This window comes from Prionailurus bengalensis, chromosome D1, assembly GCF_016509475.1.
Source record: "Prionailurus bengalensis isolate Pbe53 chromosome D1, Fcat_Pben_1.1_paternal_pri, whole genome shotgun sequence".
In the NCBI taxonomy this organism is placed as follows: domain Eukaryota; kingdom Metazoa; phylum Chordata; class Mammalia; order Carnivora; family Felidae; genus Prionailurus; species Prionailurus bengalensis.
In genome coordinates, this window is record NC_057346.1 from 111,522,842 (window position 1) to 111,534,365 (window position 11,524).

Genomic DNA, 11,524 nt, shown 5'->3' on the forward strand with positions numbered 1-11,524 from the left:
TTTCCGCGCGTCATGACCTTTTAACAAAGTCTGTTGAAGAACCAAATACGTACAGTCAAAAACCCGTTCACTCTCGCCAGATCCTTACCAGGCTGCTATCGTGAAGGAGCATCCCAGGGCTTTTCGTGCCGACCGCGCCGCCCCCGGTGGGCTTGAGTAGGGGCATCTAGAGACCGGGAAGGAGGGTCAAGGACACAGACATTGGCAGGGTCAAAGAAAAGCCCCTGTTACATCAAGTCACTTCCTCGTGTTTTCAAGGGAAGAGAGATGGTGGTGGGGTCGCGTCACCTTCTCTGCCAAGCCTGGCCTTTCCGGGGCCCTTCTGGCCACCGTTCGCTCCCTCCCAGGGGGCCCAGCCCTTGACTTGTCAGTATTCACTAATTCATTCATGAAACATCTGTTGACTGCTTTGGGTAAGACGCTGAATTAGATGGGAGTCACTGCAGCCACATACAACAGAACCCCTCCCCCAATGACACTGGCTTAAATGAGAGAGAAGCTCATTTCTCCCTGTTGTGAAACAGGCCTGAAGGCTGGAGGTCCCGGGGACCCACGCTCCTCCAATGTCACCGTCGTGAAGGGTCATCACCTCACGGCCCAGAATGGCTGCTCCGCCTCCAGCCCTCCACCTGGAGTGTGCTGGGAGCCAGCTGGCCCATCCTGTTCACCTGCCAGGTCAGGCGCCCCGAACCCACGGCCTTCCTTCACACGATAACCTGTAGGATTGTGTTGTGTGCGGGTCTCCCTGGACCGTGGTCTCCATGAGGGCAGGCCGGGCGCCAGGGCCAGCGGCATCCCTCCTTGGGGCGCACGGCCGAGGTTTGCCCCGGACCCTGGCTCTTTCTGCTTGTCAGACTGGGTTGGATTTTGTGGGTGGCGGTGAACGGGGCTTCTAAGGGAAGATGGGCCGGCTCCCAGCACACGGTAAAATTATGCTTTCTGCTTGATTTCCATTACTCTAATGGTGACCCATTTTGTCTGCCACACACTGGGCCGTCTTCAAGATGACAAGTTGACAATGACTCCCATTGGGTCATTGCTGAGCACACAGAGCCCATTATAACGCTGGCTGTGGGACCCAGAACAGCTTGTGCGGGGAAGCAGGTGTCTGTCATCCCAGGGGCGCCGTCTCTTTGTCTGAACGCGTCCGCGGGCCCGGGGATGTCACCGCGCCCCGCCACCGCCCGGCTCTGTCTGCAGCCTTCCCCGGGCCTCCCAAAGTCTCCCCGGCTAGGGGCACCGGCCACTTTCCAGGACGTAGGCAGAATCCCCTCGCCCAGGATCTGGGAGGACGCGGGGCGCCCCCCAAGTGGTGTCCTGGCGAAAGCCCTCATGAATTCGAGGAGGCACATTTGTTTTGAGTTCCTGTGTCTAAATTATCCGTCCGTTACATGGAGTCACAGTACATGTGAAGATTGCTCATGTTTGCTTACGATTTTTCTGTGAGACGCCCGGAAAAAGCGGCCACAGGACAGATATGTGGACGTTCTTGTTCCCAATGAGTTATGGGGTCAACACTCTCCCCCGCGGTTAGTGCCCAGTGTCCCCCACCACCTGGCTGCACCTGCGCCCCTCAGCCCCAGGGCTCCGCCTCCAGGAAGGTCTGGGTGCTATCGTACAGATAGACAGCCTGATGGCCCCGCCTAAGCCCCGCCTAAGCCAGCTCCCAGGGCCGAGAACACTGTCCCCCTCAGGGCCACCTTCTCCCCACTTGCCACCTGGCTTGGGTGCTGGCTCCCTGGTCAGGGCGCTCGGCCCCAACCTGCCTGTGGCCAAGTTTTCTTTAGGATCTGGGTGGACATACGAGACTCACATGCCGCGGAGAGGGCACCTCTATACCCGTTCACCTTATACACTTGCAGGAATGAGGCTGACTTAACGGCAAACTGTCTCTTTAATAAAGACGCTCTTACCAGAAAAACTACTGTAAAGTTTCTTTTAAATTTTTTTTTTCAACGTTTATTTATTTTTGGGACAGAGAGAGACAGAGCATGAGCGGGGGAGGGGCAGAGAGAGAGGGAGACACAGAATCGGAAACAGGCTCCAGGCTCCGAGCCATCAGCCCAGAGCCCGACGCGGGGCTCGAACTCACGGACTGCGAGATCGTGACCTGGCTGAAGTTGGACGCTTAACCGACTGCGCCACCCAGGCGCCCCAAAGTTTCTTTTAAAGTAGAAAAGGGAGGGGCGCCCGGGTAGCTCCATCAGTGAAGCGTCCGACTTCGGCTCAGGTCAGGATCTCACGGTTTGTGGGTTCGAGCCCCACGTCGGGCTCTGTGCTGTCAGCTCAGAGCCTGGAGCCGCTTCGGATTCTGTGTCTCCCTCTCTCTCTGCCCCTCCTCTGCTTGTGCTCTGTCTCTCTCTGTCTCTCAAAAATAAATAAATGTAAAAAAAAAAATTGTTTAAGTACATAAATAAAAGTGAAGTTCAAAAGGAAATAAAAAGAGTGCATCAACCCAAATGAGAGCAGTGAGAAGCTGAACCGAACAGTACTCATTTTCCAGCCCATGTACGGGATGGGCTCGGAGTCTTTCTTAATTAGTCCCAAGGACCCTGGTTTACAATTTCTGCTTCTCCAGACAAAAAGGCTCCTTGACGAAGTGAGCTGAGTTCAGAAGGTCACTCGACCCGCGCCAATGGCAGGGGGCGCCTCACGAGGGAGACCAGAAGGAGGCAGAAAGAAAACGGCCAAGATGCACCGGGCGCTGGGATGTCCTTGTTCTCAGAAACAAAGTGAGCGTTCCAGAGTGACCGCGCATGCCTCCAGCGGTTGTCAAGAGATAATGGCATTTCTCAGTCAGGAGCCTGTCCAGGAGACCCCTCACCAAGTCGGGTCTCCCCAACGGCACCCCTCCTCGCCTTCCAGCAAGCCAGGGTGGGCACTCAGCACCCCAGGCGAGGGCCCTGCTCCTTCCTGCCCAGCCGACTGGCCTTGACCCGAGTCCCCCAGGGCCCCTGGGTCTTTCCCCGTGCAGGCGCCCAGGCAGAGGCAAATGGCTCTCCCGCCGTGTGCACGAAGGGTCAGCACTCTAAAATGTAGGATGCCTGCCGGGTGGCATCATCGTGATTATCTGTCCTGTGTCTTGTTTGCTCCAGGGTCCCCAGTGACGTCAACCAACCTAATACCCGGCTTGGTGGGTGGGGAGAGGTTTGCAGCTCCCCGGTAAGTAACTGGGGCCACCAGGCACCGACAGGCCCGCGCTGCTGGGTCGGCCACTGCTGAGGACTTCGGTGGCCAGCCAGGAGGGGGGAGGAGCTCAGGCCAACCTTCACCTGATGGCCTCATCCTTCCTTGGAAGCCTGGAGGAGCCACTCTCGTCCGTCCCTTGATGTCTGTGGGTGGGGGAAAGGACAGTCCGGGCCTGGCCCGAACTAAGGAAGCATTCCTGGCGTGCGCCAAGGAGAGCCTTGCTCCGGCGTGATGTCCTCGCGCCTGCCACAGGACAGCCTCCCCCTCCTGCTCTGCCCGCCTGCCCACCGGTCGGCTGGTCTCGCTCTGGGTTCCCCAGGCCCCCAAAGGCTCAACCATTACCTGACCCTGCTCAAAAGAGTTCTGTGTCCTGGGCCCAGGAGCCACGAGGGACAACAGCAGGGACCCTTTCTGAGACAGCGGTGTCTGTGGGATGTACGGGTACCCACGGCAACCAGGCTGGAGCCCAACACGCACCCCCCCCCCCAGGAGACAGCCCAATTTCCCTGGCCGGTTTGCCCCTTTTTACCAAGACAGGACAGGGGTCACTGGGCACCAGAGGCCACGAAGCCAGGCCCGCAAGCAGGCCCGCCCTCCCGCCATGAATGGCTTCTGAGGCTGAAGCCACACTCCAGCCGGGACGCACGTCTGCAGGGGAGGGGGATCCTGCTCCTTGCTCTACCTCACCCCTGCCCCAGGACCACCCAACCCGGCCTAGCTCGGACTGAGGGCTTGCCCGGGGGTGTGTGACACGGGGGGCCCCGCCCCCTCCTGCTGCAGCGGGGGAGTGCTGCTTGTGGGTGGGGGCTTCACTCCCCTGCTTGGACCTGGGGTGGGGGGAGTGGGGGGTGGGGCCCACCACCGCAGCAATGACCCGGGCCATGGGATGTTGCGAGCTCTCCCCTACGGATTCCCGGGCTCCCCGTTCAGTATACGGGGGCTCTCAGAGGGGTGACAGAGGCTCTCCCATGGTGCAACCGCCCCAGTGGGGTGATGAAAACTTGTGGGGTGATGGGGGTTCTCTGCAGGGTGATGGGGCTCTGCAGGGGGGATGGGGGTGCTCTGCAGGGTGATGGGGCTCTGCAGGGGGGATGAGGGGCTCTCTGCAGGGGTGATGGGGGCTCTGCAGGGATGATGGGGGCTCTCTGCAGGGATGACAGGGGCTCTGCAGGGTGATGGGTGTTCTCTGCAGGGGTCATGGCGGCTCTGCAGGGGTGATGGGAGTTCTCTGCAGGGGTGATGGGGGCTCTGCAGGGGTGATGAGGGGCTCTCTGCAGGGGTCATCGTGGCTCTGCAGGGGTGATGAGGGGCTCTCTGCAGGGGATGGGGGTTCTCTGCAGGGGTGATGGGGGCTTTGCAGGGGTGATGGGGGTTCTCTGCAGGGGTCATGGGGATTCTCTGCAGGGGTGATGGGGGCTCCGCAGGGTGATGGGGATTCTCTGCAGGGGTGATGGGGCTCTGCAGGGGTGATGGGGGTTCTCTGCAGGGGTGATGGGGGCTCTCTGTGGGGTGACAGAGGCTGTCCCGTGGGGTTTGGGGGCACTGTGCCTTCCCTGCCCCTCCAGCCACGCCACCGAACCACTCGCAGCCTCCTCTGCAGGAGCTGAGCTACCGCCCCTCCCGCCCCCGCCCGGGGGGGGGGGGGGGCACTGCAGGGGGGAGGGGCGATAGGCGGGAACTGAGCCCCGTGACGCTGCGCGCGGCATAAATAGCGGCGGGCGGCAGCCGGGGCCGCGGACACGTCGAGGGAGCCCAGCCGCCGCGCTTCCTCCCCGCGTTCCCGAGGCCGCGCGATGCGCTGAGCGCCCCGGGCTCTGCCAGACCCGACCGACCGACTGGACGCCCGCACCCGCCGCCGCCCCGGGACCCCGCCCCCGCTCAAGGTATGGCGCGCCCCGGGGGGGGGGGGGGCAGCGGGAGGCGACCCCTTCCTGCGGTCTGCGGTCCGCGCCCCTCCCGCACTGGGCCCTCTCGGAGCCCTTCGCCCCTCCCCAGCCCCCCAGCCCCCCAGCCCCCCAGCCCCGGCCGCCCGACGTGCGCCCCGGGGCCCCGCTGCTCGCCCCACGCCCACCCCGCGCCTTCCTTGCAGATGCCCGGCGGCTGCGCGCTCCTGCTCGCCTGGCTGCTCTTCGCCGCGGCCCTTTCGGCCACCCCAGGGCTCGGGTCACCGGTGAGTGCGGGCGCGTCCCCCCGCTCCGGGGCAGGGGGCGCGGGGGCTGGGCAGCCGCCCGGGAGCGGGGCGGCGGGGCTTCTGCAGCCCAGGGCCGGGGTCCCGCGGGAGCGCTCCCCGCTCCTCCTGGGGGGTTGGGGGGGGGGGAGGCGCCTCTGCCGGCGTACGACCGGCTCCGGGCTAGAAACCGGTGAAAGCTGGAGGCTGCCAGCAAATCTCATTTCATTCCGTCCAGGAGCGCGCTACCCACACGTGCCCTCCACCTGGCGTGTCCTCAGTGTGGCTTAGAAGCAAGTTGGGTGCACCGTGGGTTCCGGGCGGTGGCTCTAGAGTGAATTATTTGGTGAAGCCAGCAGTCCTGTTTTCAGGTCGAATGTAGCAAATGTGGGGGCAAAGCAGGGATTCCTGCAGCCCCGGGAAGCGTATGCGTTTTCCAGATTCCCACATCATGCGTGGAAAGCCTGGTGACCGGCCTTGAATGTGCGCCTCGCCTTAACGCACTGTTGTGTGTGTGCTTGTAAATTCCGTGATGGTCTGAAGCACCCCGCGACAGCTTGCCACCGGGGGTTACCCTGCCAGAAGCTGCCCTGGGGGCTCCCGTGAGCCCCTGCAGCCTGTACCGGCCCCAGCCTGGTCATCTGACCCCCTTTTCTCCCCACCCCCCAAAGGTGAAGGAAAAGAGAGGCTGGACCCTGAACAGCGCCGGCTACCTCCTCGGGCCACGTAAGTGACAGTGCGCGACGTGCTCAGAGGGCTCTGCTCCTCCAACGCCCGGAGCCACTTGTGCTGACCCTGCCCCTGAGATCCGCGAAGCCAGCCACACTGTGATGCTGACTCTCCGGTCTCAGTCAAGGGGAAGTGGGGGCTCCGTGAGGCTGTGAGCAGGAGGGGGGGCAGCTGATTCCAGTAGTCGCCGCGTCCACAGTGGCGCCCCTTCCCGCGCCCCGAAAGGCAGCCCCGGCCCGGCCGCCAGCCTCCTGCTCCCCCTTTATTTCTGTCCCTCAGCAAATGGGCAGATGCCTGGGGACCTCTGACCCCATCTGCCCCTTCTCTTTGCCTTGCTCTGTCTTGAACCTTGACCCGTCCTGCGGCTTGCGGCCAGGCAGACCCTGGGCACCCTCCCCTCGCCTCGTCCACCGCCCCTTTTCCCTTGGGGCTGCCCCCGCCCCACCCCCAAACCTCACGGGGTGACCAGGGACCTGTGCATCGCTGCGCACAGCCTTGCCAGCCTCCGCTCTGGACATGTGCCCCAGCACCGTTCCTTCTGGAAGCCTCTCCCTCCTCGCCCTCCTGCCCTGCACCCCGACGTTGCCCGGGCTTCCCCAGGTCACAGCCCTTGAAGGCGGACCTTCCCTCGGGGCTCTGTTCTGGGTCCTCTCCCGAGTCCCTGCGCCTCCCTCAACACCCCCATGCCCCCTCAGCGTCACAAAGCACAGGCCGTCTTCGCCACTCAAGCCCTCTCTCTGTCGTGTTTTTGGAAGCCCCGGATGGGAACTCCCGGATGGCCCCAGGACAGTTGAAACACGCTCGCCCCGTGCCCTGCTCCAAACCTGTCCCCTCGCCTGCGGGCCCTCCCCAGCCCACTGCCATCACCAGGACCCCTCGTGGCGCCCTGCTCTCTGGGGACGGACGGTCAGTCATCCCATGTGGCACAGGGCAGGACTCAGAGTGTTACAGCCTGACCAAAATGCCCCGTTGGGAGGCAAGTGGCGAACAGGAAGAAAGCCGAGTGTCAGCCGGGGGCCCGGTGACCCACACGTATAGGTCTCCCGGGGCGTGACTGGGGCCGGGGCTGGTGGGCAGGGGTTTGTACCCGGCTGCACGGAGAGGCATGAGATGCCCACAGCCCTCACCCCGGGCCGTAAGTGGAAACGGGTCAGCTGGTCCGAGTCCCGATGATCCCCCAAGGGGCCTGCGGGCCGCAGTCGGCCTCGGTAGCACTTTGTCTGCTTTGAAAGCTCACATCTGGGCGGGTGGCCGATGGCAGGGCACCTGCACCAACTTGCGGTCGCCCACCAGGGTGCCGGGCCGCCCCGGGCCTTAGCTCTGCGCCACGAATACTCCAGCTGAACCGTGAGGCCGGGGTGGGGGGCTTGCGCGTGTGGGGAACACACTAGAACCCGGGCGTGTGGCTTCACCCGCAGCCATCAGTTCCCAGAACTTGCCAGGCTGTGGGTGGACTACTCCTGAGCGTCCCGTCCTTGACGTGCCTCCGTGGGGACGCGGTGTAGCTTCACTACCTTCACGATGCCGAGAACCCGGTGGGTCTGGACGTGCTGGGCCTTCACACGCCCCTCGTGTGGCAGCTGCTTGTGGAGAGGCCAGTGCTCGCTCCGGGCTGTGGGACTCCTGGCAGGAACAGGGGGCAGCAGGCTAGGCCTCCAGCTGGCCCCAGCCCCGAAGAGGACAGCTCTGCGACCTGCGGGCTGCGTGTGTCCCCTCTGTCCGAGTGGCACCTGCAGATTTTAATTATCCTAAAGGAGGGGACGAGGGAAGACCTTTCACCCTCCCTCCAATCGCTTACACACTTGCAGTTTCAAATTTGCAGGCAGGGCTGGTTTGGGGACAGCCTTAGATCTTAAAAAGAAACGGAAACAAACCCTCCCCTGTTTATGAACTGCCTTCGTAGCAGGAAAGGAGGCGAATAACTCGGTTCCCACCAGAGCAACTAGGGAAGAGCCCGCAGGGCGCGCTTAGCTCCTAACCCCACCGTGAGAATACAGACCTCCTGCCGCAGAGGGTTGTCTGATCGCCTGGGGGATGCTTCCGGAAACACAGGCACGGAGAGCCAGCCGGGGCCACAGGCAGCGTCTCGGGTCAAAGGCAAGGGCAGGTCCCCGTGCGGTCCTGTCGCTGCAAGTGGGTTGGCCTCGCCTGCGGGACGGACAGACGGGCTCAAAGGGCTCGTTTCCCCGAGCCCTTTGGGACCCTGAGCTCCGTCCCTCGGGAAGCACCTCGTCTCTGTGCTTCTGGCCCGGAGGAAAGGAAGGCCGGCCACCGGAGATCTTTGCTCGTGGTGCCTCAGAATGTTGAAACTGCGTCCGTCAGGAAGATGTGAGCCCTGAGGCAGGACCCTTTCACCATCAAGGTGGTGTCTCTGTCCGGCTGGGTCACCAGGAGCTGGACATCCAGACCGGCTCGTGGGTGCGCCCCGTTCCGCCAGCGCGGGCCGCGTCCCGGCCGCTGCTGCGGACGGCGGGGCCCTGACCCGGCTCCGGGCGCCACGCGAGGGTCGCCCTGCTTTGTCCCGCGTGTCGTGCCGCGAACTCCGGACGGACTCCGGCTCTGGAGGAAGGGGTTCGTTTCGGCCTGCTCGGCCTGCTCAGCCCCCGCAGCCTGCCCCCGTCGCCCCTTCACCTCCGCTGCCTCGTCGGCCCCGATCAGGCGCCTGGCCCCCCGCTGGACGCTGGGTCAGGACCTCCCGCTCTCTCCCCGAGTTTCTCAAGGGGCCGCTCTGCTTGCGGTCCCTCGTCTCACACCGCCCAGCGCACACGAGCGCACGCGTGTGCACGCACCCTCGGCCCCCCTGCCTCCCCCTCCCCCTCCCCCTCTGCCGCTGTCCCTGGCTGTCTCTGGCCGCCTGGCTCCAGTCCAGCTGCCACAGAGGTCTTTGAAAGATAAGTCTGTTTTCAGGGACATAGGACCCCAGCCCCTGCGGTGTCCCCGAGAGACACTCAGCTCGGGCGCCGGCGCCCCCGGGACAGCCCCCCCCCCCCGGACACTCCCCTCGCTCCCCTCCTGTCTGGGTGGGCTCCCCCCTCCGGCAGAGTGCCAGCACCTGGGGGAGATCGTGCCTCTGGCCCTGGCACGAGTCCCTCGCTCCACGGAGAATGATCTTCCTGCTTCTATGGTTTCCCTGCCGTGGCTTTATTTTTACCATGTGTGTTAGATTATACGCAGCCAGCGCGTCCTTCCCTGGGGCTGGGGCATGTGTGACTGTAGGGACGACGGTCAGGTGCTTTCCTCTCTGGTTGCGAACAGATGCCATTGACAACCACAGATCGTTTCAGGAGAAGCCTGGCCTCACTGGCAAACGGGAGCTCCCGCCCGAAGACGAAGCAAGGCCAGGTGAGCGAGCTGTGGGTCACATCGCGGTCCGCCACTCCCAGGGCACGCAGGCCCCTTGGCCTTGACCTGGCTCTCCCCCCGCCCCCCCCCCCACCGCCCTACCTCCCCGCGGTGCTGAGCAAGGCCCTGCGGGGCGGGAGGGGTCACGGCCAGTCTGTTGACTTCCAGATGCCCAGGTCTCCTCAGACGGAGAGGTCAGGTGCAGACCACCGTGGGGCAGGTTTTGCAGACGCGGATTCTTTCTGTTTCCTAGGAAGCTTTGCCAGGCCGCTGTCCGAGAATGCTGTTGTGCGCACGATAATTGAGTTCCTGACTTTCTTGCGTCTCAAAGGTATGTGAAATATTACTCATGAAAAAAAAATTTTTTTAACGTTTGTTTTTGAGAGAGAGAGAGAGTGCGTGTGAGCAGGGGAGGGGCAGAGAGAGAGAGGGAGACACAGGATCCCAAGCAGGCTCCAGGCTCCGAGCTGTAAGCACAGAGCCTGACTCGGGGCCCGAACTCAACGGACTGTGAGATCATGACGTGACCTGAAGTCCGACGCTTAACCGACTGAGCCATCCAGGCGCCCCGAAATATTACCAATTTTAAAGGCCACCTCTCGGAACCCCACACACGTGAAAAACCTGCCAGAAAGGGCTCCCGTAGAATTCCTTTGGGGAGTAAGTACCCCCCCCCCCATTCCCATCGCCAGTGTTGGTCGGAATTGCTGGTGGTCCCAGCACTGTCCCCGGAGAGGGACCCTCGACAGGAAGCAGGGGAGAGGGAGGCCCCAGGTCCCACCCACTCGGCTGGGGCCACACTTGGTGTCACAGCAGCAACTCCTGTACATTTTAGGGGCCACGGCCCCTTGTAGGCCATCATAAACCGTCTTGTCAGCCCGGTGAATTAGTTCGCCCGTGTTTCCGATTCCAGTCTTTCTTTCCGCAGCCTTCCCATAGGACAGGCTGCCCTTCTGTCTGATGACCCCATCCTAGGTCTGGTGTCTTCCGGGGGTACCACATGCCACGAGGCCTCCCTGGGGGCCCGTTCCAGCCTCGCGCCTCTGCCTCGTGTGGTCGTGCGGGCGACAGTGAGCGGTGACTGCCTTCATCACACAACCCCGGGGGAAGGCGCCAGGACAGAGGACAGAGGTGGCAGTGCCCCGGGAGCGGAGCACAGGGGACAGGGACCGGGGACAGCGGGGGACACGGTTGTCACGTTTTGCACTTTACGGTTTGTTGTGATTTTGGCCAAGACTTGGCCGGGACCAATTCCTGGGTCGTGTTTTGGTCTGTGTGCTTTCTGGCTGCGCGGGTGGCCGGGGTTGAAGGGGTTCAGGCGGGTGCGGGAGGGAGGAGGTCAGAGGCCTGCGGCTCCTTCCTGAGAACCGCCCGTGGGCAGGGGGACCGTGGAGGACGCGGCAGTCCCAGAACCCAGAACCGAGTTCGCTCCGTCGGAGCCCCGCCAAGCGCGCGGAGAGCTCCTGCCGGAGAACATCTGGTGGTGACTTTTCCAGCAAGGGGCAGACGGACTCTTCCAGGGGCTTCCCGTTCTCTGCTTCGTTACGTTTCAAATTTTGTCACACACAACTGCATTAGGGGACACCGCTTTTTATTACCCCAACGCGGATTACACGCCTTTAAATCATGGTTTAAAAAGTCTGACCGTTTCAGATGCATGAGGTGTGAGACTTAACGTCGGTAAAGGGTGCGGAGTAGGATGGGGTGTGCCCGATCTCGGGTGTGATCCTGGGAGACCCCCGGGGAGCGGCCGCAGCGGCTCGGGCGTGCGGGTTTGGAGCGCCCGCTCTCTCTGGGGCTCTACCCAAGCGCGTTCCTTCTTTGCAGAGGCCGGGGCCCTGGGGTTCCTGCCCGACCTCCCGCCCGCAGCCTCCGCAGAAGACTGGAAACAGCCCTGAGGAAGCCCTCGAGAATGTTCCTCCGCACGATGTCGCTTCCGGCCAAACTCGGCCACGATGGATGGTGTTGTGCCAATTTACGTGGGGTGGCCAGTCCTGTCTTCTCTGCCTTGATGCTGTGCCGTGTTATTGCTGTTAAGATTTTTTTTTTCCCGTTTGATAATTATCTTGAGTGGCAAAATAAAAGATAGCAACCGCT

At 62.9% G+C, this 11,524-nt stretch overlaps 1 protein-coding gene across 1 annotated transcript; it reads left to right on the top strand.

Moving 5' to 3' along the window:
* Positions 1-4,917: 4,917 nt before the first annotated feature.
* Positions 4,918-11,524, top strand: GAL (galanin and GMAP prepropeptide). Its single transcript, XM_043581915.1, has 6 exons — positions 4,918-5,072; positions 5,279-5,359; positions 6,028-6,082; positions 9,341-9,427; positions 9,681-9,758; positions 11,255-11,524. The coding sequence occupies exons 2-6, from the start codon at positions 5,279-5,281 to the stop codon at positions 11,323-11,325; spliced, it is 372 nt and encodes a 123-aa protein (XP_043437850.1). The 5' UTR covers positions 4,918-5,072; the 3' UTR covers positions 11,326-11,524.

What these genes read in the sequence shown, in the direction of transcription:
- GAL (XM_043581915.1), top strand. Translation starts at nt 5,279, where the DNA reads ATGCCCGGCGGCTGCGCGCTCCTGCTCGCCTGGCTGCTCTTCGCCGCG. An exon ending in CGAAGACGAAGCAAGGCCAG is followed by an intron (nt 9,428 to 9,680) that starts GTGAGCGAGCTG and finishes TCTGTTTCCTAG; the next exon opens with GAAGCTTTGCCAGGCCGCTG. An exon ending in GACTTTCTTGCGTCTCAAAG is followed by an intron (nt 9,759 to 11,254) that starts GTATGTGAAATA and finishes CCTTCTTTGCAG; the next exon opens with AGGCCGGGGCCCTGGGGTTC.